The sequence below is a fragment of the Uloborus diversus genome, chromosome 9 (assembly GCF_026930045.1).
Source record: "Uloborus diversus isolate 005 chromosome 9, Udiv.v.3.1, whole genome shotgun sequence".
In the NCBI taxonomy this organism is placed as follows: domain Eukaryota; kingdom Metazoa; phylum Arthropoda; class Arachnida; order Araneae; family Uloboridae; genus Uloborus; species Uloborus diversus.
This window is the reverse complement of record NC_072739.1, coordinates 82924315-82942396: the sequence shown is the minus strand read 5'-3', so window position 1 is coordinate 82942396 and position 18082 is coordinate 82924315. Positions and strand designations below refer to the sequence as shown.

Genomic DNA, 18082 nt, shown 5'->3' with positions numbered 1-18082 from the left:
TATCTTTCGTAAATTTCATTTTAACACATATCCACCTAGGGGTGCCCGGCAAAAGAGAGTCATGATGCAGACTCCGTCATTGCATTTTATGGGGGGGGGGGGGGGGGTTACGGGTATATTTTTAATTATTTGGGGGTCTTGGTCTCAGGGGGCTCTGTAGTATTTGGGTGTGCTATCGCTGTTGGAGGGATGGACATCTTTTGTCCAACTTATAACACATGTTTGCAATTTAATGTGATAAATGTACATTAAATTGTGTGCATTCTTTAAAAAAAACACTCACACACACATAATTTAGATGCCCTTTATATATATATATATATATATATATATATATATATATATATATATATATATATATATATATATATATATATATATATATATATATATATATATATATATATATATATATATTGATCTCTCTTGAAAACTTCTTCAAAAAATAAATAAACAAATAAATAAAGCAACTTGATCTTTTTCCTATAATTTTTCTACCCCCTTCCCCTCTCCTCTCTGAATACTATAATTTGTTTTCCCTTGAGGAGCTATCCTCTAAAAAAAGAAAGAAAGAAAAGAAAGATGAAAATAAGATCGCTGTATCTCTCTCTTTTTTATTCTCAATGAAAATTTATTTTAGAAAATGCAATTAACATCTCTCTCTCTCTCAAAAAAAAAAAAAAAAAAAAAAAAAAAAACTTTTGAAAAATGCAATTAAAAGATCTTTATCTCTCTTTAAAAAAGTTCTTTTTGTAAATTAAATTAAAACCCCCTCTACAATATCTTTTTTTTTTTTTTTTTGATAGAAAAGGCATGTTTTTTAAATTCTTAATGCAATTCTTATTCTTCCCACAAAAAATGCTTTTAGATAATGCAGTTAAACTCTATTTTTTCTCAAAAAAAAAAAAAAAAAAAAAAAAACCTTTTAAAAACGCAATTAAGATGCTCTCTCTCTCTCAAAATGTCTTTCTGAAGACGCAAGTAAAATATCTCTTTTTTTTTTACCACAAAACTTTTTTTTTTTTTTTGGAAAGTTTACAGTTGAGGTATCTTTTCTTTCTTTGTAACAAGTGTAAAGAACAAACTTTATCTCACAAAGTATGCATTTTAATGATGACCCCACCCCCCACCCCCTTTTCCGCCGATCTAAAATAATGTATGATTCCAGCAAATTTATAGAAATTGCCCAATTTCAACCGTATATGTGAATAAATTTTTAACATGTTTATGATTTTCAGTGCTCGTTTTGCACGGAAAGTTGAAATTTTTTTTTATCTGGTATCATTCCTCCTTCCCCCTCGAAAACACATCGCATATATAAAGACCGCCGTGATATTTTTTGATTGAAAACTTGCTAAAACATGACCTGCAGCGCTAGTACGTGCATAAGTTTCATTAAACAAATCAAATTTGTTTTACATGTACAATAGTTTTTATCTAACAAATTGTATTTCTTGCGTTTTAACAACTACTCAAATTCAAGAAAACTCCTCTTTCTTTGTCTCACAATTAAAAGAAAAAGACTTTATAATGAAAAAATTGTATGAAAGGCTTCATTCAAATTCATTCTTTTTCTTTTAAGTGTTTTTCAAACGATAAATAAATGTTAAGCCTGCCATGTACAAGTACATGGCTATAAATAAGCAGTTTTAATTATTGTCTTGTATAACATCAACGTTGAAGAAGCAGTTACTAAGTTCAAAACAATAGTTTTTAGATGCAATCAAGTTCAATGTTTTAATGTTATGAAAAACAAAAAATCATTTTACGGATTTTGAGCCCCTGCGCCAGTTTACTGATTATAAGTGACAACTTTTTTTGTTTTTCATCATGAACTAGTGAGCAGAAGGTTTTAATGACTACCGCAGTCCGTCAAGTGAATTTTGAACCAAAAAACTTGACTTGATTCTGTACTCAGTAAGCCTGTACTCAGCCACTAGTGTGACTTTACACTACTTGAATTACACTGTCGTGTACAGGTAAAGGGCACTAACTGAAAATTTTTCATTTTTCATTTCTTTGCATTTTTGTCATCTATTGTACATTATATTTATTGTACAACCTCGTTTATTTGGTCTCCGCTGAAAAAAAGGCGCGAAAAAAACGTCGAATTCCAATATTTTCCTACTATTAGTATTGAATCCACCACACATTTCTTCAAATATCTCGAAACCTCATTTCTGCAGGCACTGCCGTTTACCTGCACACGGCAGTACACATTAAAATGTGTCTATCGAAAGTGTGAAAAAGTTATGTATAATTTGTGTACAGAATTATAGATTATATTTATAGAATCCATATCGGGTTACAGTTGTTAGAATAACCTCAAATTTACTAGGAGAAGGTTGCGGTCATTGAACCGATTCCATGAATAGACTGCGAAGATATTTTCCCGTGCCAGATATGGGGTCGTTTCCGAAATTTCAAAAGTATTTTTTTCTGAAAGAGCATGCTTAAAAACATACGATCTGACCATTTTTTAAAATAATTTGTTTAATATTTTTTAAAAATTACTTAAATCGGTGAGCTTTCATTGTTTACATTTCTTGGCGATGACATCACAAATGATGAAATGCCATTCTGTGTTGCCACTCACAGAGCTAAATATTTAATTCGCATCTTTACTCACGTGTATTGGCAACGATATGGTTGATAGCAAGCGTAGAGTGCAATTTTAATTCGCTGCTTGTTTATCATAACGTGGAAACGTAATAGAAAGATGCGCCAAAAAGCATCATTTGTGACGTCATAAAGACCACGCCTTGTTTGAAAAATCGGACATTTTAAAAAATTAATTTAAAAAAAATGCTGGGAAAATTAAAGTATTTTCTGGGCCCATGTTATTATTATTATTATTTTTTGCTCATTCTATCCATTTCAATGACTAAAAGTAGTACTTTTGACTGAAGGAAACCACTCCATTGTGCAGACGCGTAATCAGTTTTAGTACCTTCCTTTGTCTGAAAACAGTCTAGTGCAGAGTCGTCAAGTAGCTGAATTTACTTCATCATATTGTTTCACGGTCAGATAAGATTCCTACCATTTTCTTACTAACTATTGAGATTTTCATTTAGTTATAACATGCTTTGAATATCAGTGATCAATTGAACGTGAACATTGTCTTAAAAGAGTGCCTTTTCAAGTACAATTTCCCATACTTCATGTTTCGTTATGATTCGTCACAGCAATGACACCTTTAAGAATATTCAAAATGACGCAGTTGCTATCGTTGGACCGCTAGGTGTTTTCACGAATGGATCACCTGACAAAGTAGTTCATTCATGGAAAATCGCAAATATTGTTGTAACTTCAGCTCAATTACCTTTGAAAGTTGCTCAACTGTTTTAAAATAAATATGCTAATAATGAAAAACAGTTTATCAGTAATTCATGAAATTCTTTTACTTTATTACAATTTCAACTCATTCTTTTTTTTATATATATAAAATTGAAAATTTAAAACATAATAATACAGTTTAAAATACTTTTGCTGTTCCAGAAAAATGCAAAAATTAGTATATGGCCAGCGGACAAGTGAGAGCATGTAACGTGCTACTATAGCTTATAGAAATGGTGGTATGGACCTTAATGAAGTCTGCCGACAATATAGAGTCCTGAAAGCAACTTTCAACAGTCGCATGGGAAGTTAAAAACTGGCTAGTTCTTACCTTAGTCACTCATTAGAAATTTAGGAGATAAGCCCTCCGAAATAGGAATATAATTACTGAATCATATTTTGAAACTAGAGAAGACGAATTACTTCCGAAAAATTGGGGGAATTGACCTTTCAAAAGACTGAGAAAAAAAAATGTCCCACAGATTTAATTAAGACAAAAAAGTCTGTTAGTATTACATTCTCTGGTAGTTTGAGACTTAAGCTTCTGGTTTCAGCAATAAAATGGTCAATAAGTTCTTTGACATTTTAGAGAGCAAGTACAATCTTGCGTCGAACGAAAATTTTCAAAGAGGGGTTAAACAAAACTCCCTACAGTTCAAAAGAGGTTCAAAAGATACTAGCTAAGAACGGTGTTACACAGGTTTGGAAAATATCAAGTGTTGAACGGGGTGTGATGGCAACAGTTGTGTGTTGTGTGAGTGCTGGGTATTTTTATGTTCCTCTTATCCCAAAATAAAACATTTTAGAAGTTAAATCTCTTTTTCTATAACTTATTGTTATTTGTAGTGTTTATTGGTCGCCTGTTATAAACAGTCGTAAGTTATGCATTGATTTTTTAATTGCAGAATATGGTCCATCGATGGAAACTCGATGGTCCATCCATAGCAACCGGTTGCCATGAATGGACCACATGCTAAAATATTTATTTTTAATTTTCATATTTTATTGTGTATATTTTTCATAAAAGTGAATATTATTATTAAAGGAGAAATATACTGAGCAATTATTCCTATAATTAACGTGAAATTTGAGTCGGATTTCCTTTCTTAAAAAATCGAAAACTGTTATATGGTTCATTGAATGCAACCTTCCCCTACTGAATCTAAACATTTGCTGACGTTTTCATGCTCATACATACACACACTCATGCTCATACCCTACTGCAACAGATTCTTGAATAATAGCGTTTTTATTTATTTATTTTTTTCTCTGAGTTATAACAGGTTGAAGAAAACCAACATAGGACTTATAAAACTGTTATATACTTCTACTGAAACCCAACTTTTAAGTCTGCTTAGAAATCGACAATTATTTTAAGCCTATCCATAACTGACTACTGTTTTATGTCCTTTCAAAGCTGACTATTAGTTTATGTCTATTCAAAGTGGACTACTCTTTTATATCTTTTCAAAGCTGTTTATTATTTTATATTTTTACAATCCTTACTACTATTTATGTTTTTATCAAACGTGACTACTGCTATTTTATGTCTCTTCGTAGCTGATTGCCATTTCATATCTATTCAAACTAGACTACTACTTTTTGTCTATTCAAATATGTCTACTGATTTATATTTTTTAAATGCTGACTACTGTTTTATATCTTTTCAATGCTGACTACTATTTTGTGTTTACTCAAACCTGACAACTATTTTATGTCTGCTCAAAACTGAACATTGCTCTTTTTCTTCCAGATTTCTTGGCCGAGGCTCTATGTTCGTGTTCTCAAACACTCAGCTGGAGAACCTTCTTGGAAATTATACGCAGCCGACTTGGAAAGAATGTGGCAACATGTTGGATTTGGGTGCTGGTGACGGAAAGGTCACTGAAGTTATGTCATCGTATTTCCAGAATACATATGTCACTGAAATATCGGGTGTCATGAGAAGAATTTTAGCAGCAAAGAACTTCAGGTAACAAATTTATATTCAGTGCAGTAAATAACACGAAATAAGAGATTCCCGCACGTCTGGGAGTTCCTTTAGAGTCACTTTTGATTCGGTTTTGTGACGAATTTGATATCAGATTGGCGAATTAGATGCTATTTCGTCCACGTGACTGGTTGAAAACGACAGGGAAAGAAGTTTGACTGGTACGAGAATCACTCTTATCGTTGGAAGGAAAATATGGTGTAATCATGATGGTTTTTAAAATCCTGGAAAGCATAAGTAAATTGTATGCTAATGAATAATTTTAAATCCTATAAAACAAACAAAACATAAAGTTTCATCCAAATGTAACTGTATTTAAATTTTCTAAACTGTGTAACAATTTTTAAACTTTTTTACTAAAAAATTTGGGATAGAACTCAACAAACGCCGTGCTCCAGGTTACCATGGCGTCCAAAAAAAGGTGGGGAAGGGGGGGGGGATTCTGCTAAACTGTCTGCATTCCAGTATTTATTTTTATAGAACTGGTCCAAATTTAACCGTAACTGTGAATCAATTTTTAAAGATGTATATGATTTTGAATATTCATTTTAAATGGAAAAGAGTAATTTTTTTTTAGTATTTAGTAACATCTCTTTCCATAGTTGTGCTATTTTTTTAGGACGTTATACAACTTCAATGTCTTATTTTTTCTTTAAACTGAAAGTTAAAAAAAATATGTATAGTATATATAAATATGTTTTGAAATGTATAATATAGTTTCGAAGAATGGTGATAAAACGATGCATCGTGAAGAAATTATGATATAATGTCAAAGTTTTGAAAAATAAGAATTTACTCCTATTCCAGTCAAGAAAAAATTACATTTGAAAACGAAAGAATATGATAATACAAGCAATTTTCAAAAATCGATACGCATATTATAATATTTTGTAGTAATTCAAAAAAATATTTTTGGTATTATAAAATGGTAAAGTTCTTGTTATTAACATTTGAAATATTAATTGAAACCTACTAATATTCAGTGCAATATTTATATGCTTAATATTAAGCTTATTTGTACTCTAAATGCTTTGTACAGTCAGGCTTGTCTATGAGGGGCAAAGTGAAATAGTTCATTTCATTTACTTTTTCAGTCTTTTATCAAATAACTAGCACATTCATTTATTAATTAGTTCATTTAAATTCCTTCACTTAATAATCTTCTTATTTATTCCTTCATTCATTGCTTATTTTCTTATTAATTCGCTATTTTATTCACTCATTCTTTTTTTTCGTTTATTCTCTCATTTCCTTTTCATTTATTCTTTTATTTACCCATTTATTTGATAAAAAAATACCTTTACTATTCGAATAGAAAGCATTTAATTAGAAAAGTAATTTATTTTTCACTTTGCTCCACAGAAAAGAAATTTTCTACTCTTTTTTTTTTTTGGTGCAAATTTGCTGCCAAAAATAGAAAATAATGTTTCACTGCAAGTTTTATTGAAAAATACATTGTTCCCTTTCTTTATGTACCGTTATTTTCAGAACAAATTTTCAATTTGTTCATTTTGATAAAAGCAAGTTATCTTAACCATTTCACTTTGCCCCACATTCTCCTACATGACTCTACTACTCTATATCGAGGGTCATCCACAAATGATGTCAAGTTTTGAGAGGGGGGTGGAGTTAGTGCTCGAAATTGTGATAGTTTATAACAAGAGGGAGAGAGAGGCTAACAGGAAGTCATAATCATACTTTTTTTTTCTTTTTGTAGCACTATGCTTGTAAAAAACAACGTGACATGTGACAAAAAGAAGGGGTCAAATTTGTTGAAAAAAATGTGACATCTTTTATATATATATATATATATATGGACAGCCCCAAGAGAAAACAAATAGCATTTTTCAAGTCATTCATTTTTATTCATTTATCGATTTATTTATTCTTAGCAAGAACAAAATAAATTTCCTAAATTTTGCTTTACAAATTTCACACTTCTACGAATCTTCAATCTATTTTTCTGTAGATTTTGAAATTCGTTGTCTCCCAGCAACGCTCTTAATTAATCCGATCTTTTTTTCTTCCCCCCAATTATTAGGGTATTGGATATCGACAACTGGCATGACCCAGGAGAAGGGCCCCGATATTTTGATGTCATCAGTTGCCTGAATCTTCTGGATCGCTGCGACCGTCCGATAACGCTGCTTCAGCAAATTAGGAACAAATTGAATCCAGACAGTGGGCTTTTGATTTTAGCCGTGGTGCTCCCACTCAATCAGTACGTAGAATCAGGTAAGAAACGTAGTTAAGGCCTTATGAGATAAGAAGTTTCCAATTGAAGAATTTTGCTTTAAACCGAAAACAGTTTTACTTCAGCAGTTTTAAGAATTCCAGGAAACAAATTATAATTGTTCCTGATAAAGGTTTTTTTTTTTTTTCTGCTTTATCAATTTTTTGTTTGTTGGTTTAGTCCTTAGATTATAAAAAATAGTTTTTAAGCCTTCACTGCATCGGAGATGTTTTTGTATTATTGAGGTCTGGTGTAGCCCCAACGTTATATTTTTATGCACTCCACAAAATGTAGCAAATTAAACTAGTAAAATTTCCAATGATTTTTGTTATTTATTAACACGAATACAAATGTAAGGGGCAATTTAGGTCCTAGAACAGCGGTTCCCAACCTGAGGGTAATTTCCCAGAAAGGGGTAAAATGGATTTTTCAGTAGGGTACATACACTATACGTCCAAAAGTATTGGGACACTTTGGAAAATTCAAATTTTTACAGATTTCTCGAGAAATAAAAGACCAATTGCTCTGTATTTTTTTTCACGTAAAAAGTATTCTCCAGCTGACATTTTTCAATGAAAATTAATTCTACTATTCCTGTAGGGGACCAACAACAAATGGAGGAAACAAAAAAGTTTTTGATCAAATTTCATTGTAAATAGCTGGGAATAAGCTATAAATTTCAGAAATAAGTTAACACTTTATGTAGAATTTATTTTTATATTTTCGTGAAAGTACCTCTTACACCCACGGAGATATAAGCATTTCTTTCAAAAATACAAATTTTTTTTGAAGGTTTTTGGCTCATAACACGCAGAGTTTTCCGTCAAACGTTACTAAACTCTCGAAATATTTGACAGCATACAAGAGAAACATAATAATAAAATTTGAAGCTAAAAGATTGAAAATATTATGAAATATGAACGTTTAAACTAATGAATTTTTCACTGCGCATGCACGAAAGATAGCAATTTATAACCTTTATAATCAAAAGCTCATATAGATTCTGCCATTCATGAAAAAATTCCACTTCGATATATTTAAAATGTAAAACGTTATCAGCGATCTAATGAGCCGAATTTCAATAATTCTTAGATAGGCGACGACTGGTGAGGGATCGTTCGCGAATAATCTGTTTTTATTATGAACCACTCTACACGATAACAGGTAAGTGTTGCCCGTTTGCGAACGACCCCTTACCTTTCGTCGCCTATCCAAGAACTATTGAGATTTTGCTCATTAGATCGCTGATAACTTTTTAAACTTTAAAGATATCGAAGTGGAATTTTTTTATGAGTCACGGAATCTATATGGGCTTTGGATTATGAAAGTTATAAACTGCTATCTTTCGCGCATGCTCAGCGAAAAACTAATTGCTTTAAGCTTTCATATTTCATTACATTTTCAATCTTTTAACTTTAAGTTTTATTATTATGTTTCTCTAGTATGCTGTCAAATATTCCGAAAGTTTAGTAACGTTTGACGAAAAACTCTGCGTGTTATGAGCCGAAAACCTTCAAAAAAAAAAATTGTATTTTTAGAAGAAATGCTTATATCTCCGTGGGCATAAGAAGTACTTTCACGAAAATATAAAAATAAATTCTACATAGTATGTTAACTAATTTCTGAAATTTATAGCTTATTTCGAGCCATCCCATAGATTATTCCAAATTTATAGCTTATTGTTTATTTGCAATGAAATATGATCAAAAACTTTTTTTTTTGTTTCTTCAATTTGTTGCTAGTCCTCTAAATGAATAGCAGACTTAATTTTTATTGGAAAATGACAGGTGGAGTATACTTTTTATGTGAAAAAAATTAAAGACCGATTGGTCTTTTACTTCTCGAGAAATCCATAAAAATGTGAGTTTCAGTGTCCCAATACTTTGGTCATATACTGTATATGTACAAGGATTTGGTCATTCAATCGGTCACAAAACAAAATTATGTGAATAAAATTAATTAGCTACCTGATCTGCAAGCCATTTAGAGAGAAAAACAGCGCATTTCAAATTTCAATTTTTATGTAATAAACTTTGAACATAACTTTCAATGCGCATTGTCCGATATTGCACCAAATGTTTTACTTATTTTTTAGACAAATCTATCTCAATCGTGTGATTGACTACTTCTTGATTTACTAACAAGCTGTTTAAAAGCAGGTGGATTCTTTTTCTGAATGATTTTTCTTAAAGAAAAAAATGCAGTAGGTAATTTGTCTTTTAGACTGAGCTATGTTATTTGTAACTGTGTGGCTTGCTTAAAAAGAGATTGGGGACCACTAGAACCAAGCCCCGGTCAAGCCATGGTGCCTAGACCCTGGAGCTCATGTGGACCTTCCTTTTCCTTCAGTTATAGTGCCTAGAAAGAGGCCTCTTTCTAGGCACTATACTTCTGTTTCTACACACCAAATCATCATTACCATGCACCCATTTAATATCATTTTCAGATCTTAAAGTTAAAATTTGAATTGTTCGGTACTGTTCTGGCGTTCAAAAACACCCGACGTTCCTTCTCGGGTGCACAAGTACCTCCCTGCCAAATTTGGTCGAGATCTGACGTAAACTGTGGATTTTTATAGTGACATACATACTTACATATATATTCTCTGGTTTATTTATATAAATTATACTGAGGTATATGCTAATCTGGTAATTCAAATTCCAGTATTTTCAGTATGATATTTAAAAAATTTCGACTACCACATCAAAAACATTTTTAGTCATAATATTATAGTTAACTGAAAAATAAAGTAATCCACACATGTCATTTAGTAGTGCATTTTATTTTCAAAATTAATGCTCATTTCTCACCCTTGTACCTAGCGATGAAATATCGTTAAAAGATTATCAAAATCACAAAATAGCTTTAAAAAAGTCTGATTTATTTTTTCATAAAAAACGAACTCAGTGTAGGAGGTCCTATAAATAACGTTGGGGCGCCTTGAACATGGCCAGTTGGTCCATTAGGACTTGTCCACAACTATTTTTTACCAACATCATTGCGGATCCTTAAAAGGCAACATAAATGTGTTTTAAAATTTTCGAAAAAGTAAAACAATATCGTTTCAATATTAATAGATTTGGAAAATCTAAAGGTAATTTAGAACTTGAGAATTTTATTACTTTAAAATTGTGGTAGTCGTTGCAACTATTTTCTCACTATTGCATTGAAAAGCCTTTGAAACATTCTTTTTCAAACTCTTAAAGAAACGATGAAATTCTTCATTTTTTTCCCGGACTTCCAGGCTTGTTGTGGAATCGGAAGTTGTAATCCAACTGCAATGATTCCGCTCCACCCTATTTCGTATATTTATCTCTACGTATTACTAGTTTCAAATCTGTTTTCTTACGATTTTAAAAACTTTATTTTTGCTGGAGAATGAAAATATTTTTTTTCTAGGGCATTTTACTCTTCACATCCTCGATATTTTTGGCAGTTTCTTGTTTATTCGCTTTTTCATAGATGGCAGCACTAACGAACTGTTGTCGGTTGCTCTTTATTCCTGGTTATTCTTTTCTATTCTATTGTTTATTTAAAAAAATTCTGCTTTGACAGTCAAGCGTTTAAAAAAATTTTACCATTTCATAACACTCAAAGACCATGGATCTTTCAAAAATTGTCATAGTTTTAAAGAAAAAATCTACTGAAACTCAAAAAATAGTTCTTCAAATAAATTGACATTACACCGTGAGCGATATAGTAATTTAAGTACATATCAGGGATTCCCATCCCCCACATCTACGATAGCGCAACAGTACCAGCCCGTCAAATATGGTGGTGTACATCCCCCCGCCCCCACCCCAAAAGAAAAAAAAATAAGAAAATATGTTTCCGTGGCAGTCTGTGCCATAGAACCCACCCCTAGTGTGCACCCTCTGTATATACAAAAGAAAACAAATTATTGATATAATTTTAAATTACTAAACTCGTTTAAAAACTTAGCTGTGTTGCAGTGTTCAATCTTATGAAATGAGAAATTAGTGAATGTACGTACATCCATTTGTTTTCATTTCAATTTATTTTGCTCCGTTGAAGCAACCACCACACACTGGTGTGCAAAAATTAAGGACGAAATCGAAAAATTAGCATATCAGCTGAACGAAGAGGCAGAGCGGACAGAAATACCAATCAGGAGATTAAGTAAAGTGATGTACGGTAGCACATGCGCAGATATGCAGGCAGATGTAATGGGGGAGTGTCTGAGTAGTATAAAGCATGTTGTCGGTGTAAGATCAGTATTTCTGGCAAAGAGATTGCACGCCGTATAGCAGTTAAAATCACACAGAGTTGCTGCCTCAGCGAGAAATGGCGAATAATCAATCTGTTAGACGACATCTGGATGCTTTTACCCGAGGTCGAATCATTGGGAAGTTGGAGGAAGGCCGCAGTGTGACAAGGGAGGCTGCAGAGCGGAATTGCTCACAGCATCGTTTCACGACTTTGGAGACAATTTCAAACTACAGGAACAGCTATCCGGGGGTTCAGTAGTGGTCGTCCACGAGGAACCACATCCGCAGATGACCAGTATATTGTCTTACAGGCCAGACGAAACAGGCGGCAGACAGCGGGAGAAATCGCTAGACACACGACACAGGCGACTGGACGACCGATATCGCGTTTTACCGTGGCCAGAAGACTGCACGGTGGTGGTCTGTTTGCACGACGCCATATACGGTGTGTACCTCTAACGCTTGCCCATCGGAGAAGGCGTTCTCTGTGGTGCCGGGAACACCGGAATTGGAGAGACAATGAATGGGGACGAGTACTCTTTACAGATGAGAGCAGATTCAGTCTGAGTAGCGATTCTTATCGCATAGTCATCTGGAGAGGGCGGGGAAGCCGCAATCATCCCTCGAACATCATTGAAAGGGGCAGGTATGGAGGTCGCGGTGTTCTCGTTTGGGGAGGCATCACGCTTGGTAGTCGTACAGACCTTCACACACGCAGTAAACGGGACCCGTTATTGTAACGAGATTCTTCTTCTGTATGTGCGTCTTTTTAGAGGCGCTATGGGTCCCAGTTCCTTTTTATGGACGACAATGCACCATGTCATCGCACAATAGCTGCCGAACAGCTCTTAAAGAGTGAGGATATTGAACGTATGGATTGGCCGGTACGATCTCCGGATCTCAATCCCATCGAGCATGTATGGGATTTTCTAGGCAGACGCTTGGCAGCTCGTACCTTACCACCAGTAGTTTCGGGAGCTTCGATTGGCGCTGCAAGACGAATGGGCAGCAATGCCTCAACAAGTCATTGACACCCTCATTCTCAGCATGGGCAGACGCTGTGAAACCTGCCTAGCAGTCGGGGGAGATCATATCCCCCCCCCCCCCATTAAAGACCGGATGTTTCTTGCTGGACACCCATCACAGGGATGTTTCGGCCTTCAGTCGCATTGCGCTCCACGCTACTTTTTCAATAAAGCTTCTTTTTATCCCTCTGATTTCTCTTTTAGTAAGTGTTGCTTATATATATACATTACACATGTCCTTACGTATTGGGGATCTTACGGTATTAGATGTGTTGATTTGGAAAGCTTTTGTACAAAGTTATATTGAAAAAACCGTCTCATCCTTAATTTTTGCACACCAGTGTACATTGGGTACATATTAGTGCTATCAACTACATTGCATTAAGCAATAAGTTACCGCCTTTTGGCCAGTGCTAACGGCAGAACTACATGCAAAATTATCGACCGACCGCCAGGTTATGTCATCATAAGATTGCTGTTTCGTCCTTGTTATGGATCATCTGTATAGAATAGACAATAACCGAACTGGAGGCAGCTGAGAGTTAAATTTTAGTACACTGGCGAGAATCCGTAACATCAGGGCAGCCACTCATCAGTTGAAAGAAAGGCTTGGGTACTAAGCAGTAAGTTGCCGTTCTTAAGCCTGGACTAAGCCTCATTTTTTAAAAACTGATACACGAGGGAAAATAACACATGCGTGTAAAACCATGTTTCACTATGTGCTTTCGATTTCTACAAATTTAGATTTTCTTCCTTATTACACTATAGTAGTTTCCTGATCAATACAGAAGCATAAGCGGCAGCGTTTTATTGCTGATGCTAACTTTCGGTGTGAATGAAGCATTAGAAATCAGAACAGAATCTATTATAGATAACTCCCGATTATCGGCGGTCAGATTATTCGCGGATCTTTTCAAATTTGTTTCTTAACAGCCATTAAATGTTTTTTTTTAACTTATGATTGTGTTATTGTGCGTTTTTAGCTTTTAACATAATTTTTTTACATTCAATGTTAGTAGATGCAATTTAGCATTGTTTTTAGCTATAATTCAAATATATGTGTGAGTGTTATTCATGTTTTTAAGTTACTGTATACAGTATATCGTTTTTCACCCATTATTCGGATTATCCGCAGTTTTCGCTTATCCGCGTTTACCGTGCCACCCTATTCCGCGGATAATCGGGAGTTTACTGCATATTGTAATCAAGATTTTCTTTAAGTGCGGTCTCAATTACGGTAAAAGGAAACAGAATTTCAACTTAAGATCCTTCCAAACAGCTGTGGAATATAATGTTGTGCATTGTGTTCAAGACGACACTCTCCGAGAGAAACTGGGTATTAAAAATTTGACTGTATGACTCTTTGTTAGTTAGCGAATGTAACCTTCCACATGATGATGTTAAACCAGTTGAAACCAGTTTTGCCGTACGGTGGGAAGGTAAAGGGCAGTATCTGCAGAAATGAGTTTTTGAGGTACATTTGAAAAAACGTGTTTCGGATTCCGTTTCGGATTTAACGCTTTTTTTTTTTTTTTTTTTTTTTTTCGTGCTTTGTTTTCAGCGGAAACCAAATAAGGAAGCTTGTACAATAAAGCTAACGTACAAAAAAAGACAAAAACGAAAAATTTTCAGATACTGCGTTTTACTTTCCTACGGCAGAGTTAATCCGCATTTGTAGACCTACTTGAGGGAAGGAGGGGAAGATGTAAGATCACGAGATACTTTTAACAACTTTTTTTTTTTCTTTTTTCACGTATTATCTTTACACAATGATAAAGTCTACACAATTGGGATGTTTCCGAATTTCAAAAGTACTTTTTTCTGAAAGAGCATGCTTAAAAACATGGGAGTTAACCATTTTTTAAATAGTTTGACAAAGTTTAATATTTTAAAAATCATTTTAATCTGTGCACAGATATATATATATATATATATATATATATATATATATATATATATTATACCGCAATGATAGTGGTGAATTTCATGTTTGCTTCAGAAAAGTCTTCATTCAAAATTTTCATTATGATTGCTAATAATATATCCTGTTGACTGGCAACCTGGTTTTTTTTTCTTTTTTAAATAATGCATACACATTCCATGTGCCAATGGAGTAGCACGCCAAAGTACATCATTTCTGATGTCATAAAGACCACGCCTTATTTTCAAAACTGGACATTAAAAATATATATATATATATATATATAAATCAGCTGCGGGAAAAATAAAAGTTTTTCTGGCTGAATTTTTTTTTTTTTTTTTTTTTTGCTTATTCTATCGATTTTAGTGACTAAAAGTAGTACTTTTGACTGAAGGAAACATCCTCATGGTTTAGCAATACAAGAAACTCAGAACCACCTCTGCATGCTACCTAATCTTAACTCACCAATAGTTTACTTTAAAAAAATACAACAAGCGTTTATTTCTAATTATCCCATGTTTCCTATTACACCAACCTGACCATACTATTATTCATTGTTTTTCAGGAGAAGACCATCAACCCGCAGAAAAGATCCAAATCGAAGGTAAAACTTTGGAAGAACAAGCATCAAGTCTTGCTCAGTCCCTATTTGTAGAAAGTGGCTTCCAAGTCTTGCGATGGACCAGATTGCCTTACTTATGCGAAGGAGATTTGGATCAATCTTTCTATTGGTTGAACGATGCTGTATTCGTTATGAAAGTGGCAGATTCTTGTAATAGCTGAACACACAAATGTACGAAATATTTTCCATATTCATAACATCATAACATTGTTACTTACATTTCCTGCGAAGCTGGTATTTAAAAGAAAAATGGTGGATTTTGAACCTTTTTTTTCCCTCCAAATGGATTGAGGTTGTTCACACTGGGATTGCCAGGTGAAAATTCAGGAAAATAGCCAAACCGCTTCGTGTAACTAGCCAAAAATAGCCAACCTGCTGGAAAACTGCTCTCCCTTCTAGATACATTAAAAATCTTAACTTGCCACCCTACCGAAATACTTATGAGGCATTTCTTGTGTTTTTGTGTGCAAGATTTATTGATTCTAAATTTAAATGCTTTAATATTTTTTAAAATGTGTAGTTTAAATAATTGCTTTAGTATTCTTTTAAAATCTTCTGATCAATCCATTTTACATTTCTTAAAATTCATCATGTAGTGAAAAAAAGTAATTAGTAAAATTTAAGTGAATTAATAGATCAGTTTGGCTAACACTTTTGAATTTTTTTCTAGCCTGATGTAATCACATATCTCCAAAATGGCTAATTTTAGCCATACCTGTCAGCCCTGGTTCACACTATATTTGAATCATGTCCGGATGTTTTTCTTCCCTCATTTGAACTATGTAGTTCACACTATATTTGAGTCATGTCCGGGTTTTTTTTCTTCCTCCAGTTGAACTATGTAGTTCTCACTATATTTGAACCATGTCTGTTTTTTTTTTCTTCCCCCATTTGAACTAAGTAGTTCACACTGTATTTGAATCATGTCCGTTGTTTTTTCTTCCCCCATTTGAACTAAGTAGTTCACACTATATTTAAATCCTGTCCGTTTTTTTTCTTCCCCCATTTAAACTAAGTAGTTCACACTATATTTGAATCATTCACGGGTTTTTTTCTTCCCCCAGTTGAACTAAGTAGTTCACACTATATTAGAATCATGTCCGTGTTTTTTCCTTCCCCAATATGAACCTAAGTAGTTCAAACTACGAATCAATTCGACAGTGTCAAAACATTACATGTTTCTCCCCCCCCCCCCGTTAAATGCATTGCGATTGTCCACACTATATTTTATAACATCAGAGCAGTATGCATAATTGATGTAATCAGCATACATTTCACATTCCGGAAAAGTGAATCAAACAATGTAAAATAAAGTATTTTTCTAATGTGCAGATCTTTGCTTTTGAAACATTATTAGGGCCATTCCACAAGAACGCCACCATTTTTTCCCGTACGTGACTCGTGATAGCTCACATATTTCATTAAAAAGTAATAATTTTAAAAGATAATGAACAAAATTTTGTATCCTTAAAAATCACAAACGCATGTTTGAGATTTTTTAAGCTAATTAAAGTATTATTTTTAATGAAATATATGAGCTGTTATGTGCGAAACAAAATTCCCTTTTTTCCATGGAGCGGCCCATCATAGAATTATTGTATGAGTTGTGTGGGATGAGGCGTTTGTACAATTTGTAACAGAGAAAGAGAAGGTAATTAACTTAGTGAAAAATGTGTTTATGTGCATTTTCAATGTACAATAATAAAATTAACAGTATTTAACTGTGAAAAGTGGTTATGAAAACAAAAATGCTGTGAATTGTTCCGATAAATAATTTTAACGAATATTACACATTACTTCTTAGCAGCATTAATTCTGTTATTACTTCTAATTATTTAAAGTTTATCAGTTAGAATGAAAACAAAATGATTATTATATTTATTTTGACCTTTTGATTTTTCTGTTGCATTTGGATGGTGGATTTTAAAAGTGAGTTGAAAGACATCTTAAAATAAAAGTACAGTAGAGCTCCAATTATTCTATTCGGATAGTCAAAAATTCCATTACATAACAGAATTTTTACCGAAAAATGATCTATTTTAGTCAATTACTGTATATATGTTGAAAGTGAGAAAGAAAAAATAACAATTTTTAAAGAGAAAGAGAGTTAGTACGCTAAGTATGAAAGATAATACTTTTCATACTTAGCGTACTTACAAGTTGTGTATAACATTATTAGAGTGTGTACTATGTACATACCGTACTGTAAATAAAAGCCATTGCTTGCTGAACATTTCGGTCAAAGTAAGCTATTTAACAATAGCACGCGTAGAGGGAATCACAGCACGTTTTGTCGTTAATTTTCTTTTCTGACAGCTGAAAGCGATTTAGATAATCAGCAGTTCGGATAGTCGGAGTTCGAGTAATTGGAGCTCTACTGTACCGGTATTTTTCCCCCTTAAAATTCACGAACTGATTAACGAAAATAAATTTATGGTAGTAGTTTTTTTTTTTTTTTTTTACATTTTTTTTTCAAAAGAAACAAACTTGTAGCGTCGATACATCTTTATTATGATACGACATATTTTTTTCAAACGGAAATAAAACGAAATAAATAATATTCAAACACCAAATCTTAAAAAACAAAATAATGGGTCAGAAACCTTCACACTCAATAACTTCTTAGATTTGGAACACTTTTTTCTTCTGACATAGGGAACATTAATATAAATCATGTAGATTTGGGTGTCATCCTCTTTTCTATTACTCTGCGAAACTGAAATAAA

General features: G+C 33.3%; 1 protein-coding gene across 1 annotated transcript in view; it reads left to right on the top strand.

Moving 5' to 3' along the window:
* Window positions 1-15620, top strand: part of LOC129229400 (protein-L-histidine N-pros-methyltransferase-like) — a 378419-nt gene extending 362799 nt beyond the window's left edge. Inside the window, exons 3-5 of the mRNA XM_054863701.1 lie at window positions 5090-5308; window positions 7368-7561; window positions 15300-15620. Coding sequence (XP_054719676.1) covers window positions 5090-5308; window positions 7368-7561; window positions 15300-15517 — 631 coding nt within the window. The 3' untranslated portion in view covers window positions 15518-15620. The remainder of the gene's footprint in view (window positions 1-5089; window positions 5309-7367; window positions 7562-15299) is intronic.
* Window positions 15621-18082: the final 2462 nt, after the last annotated feature.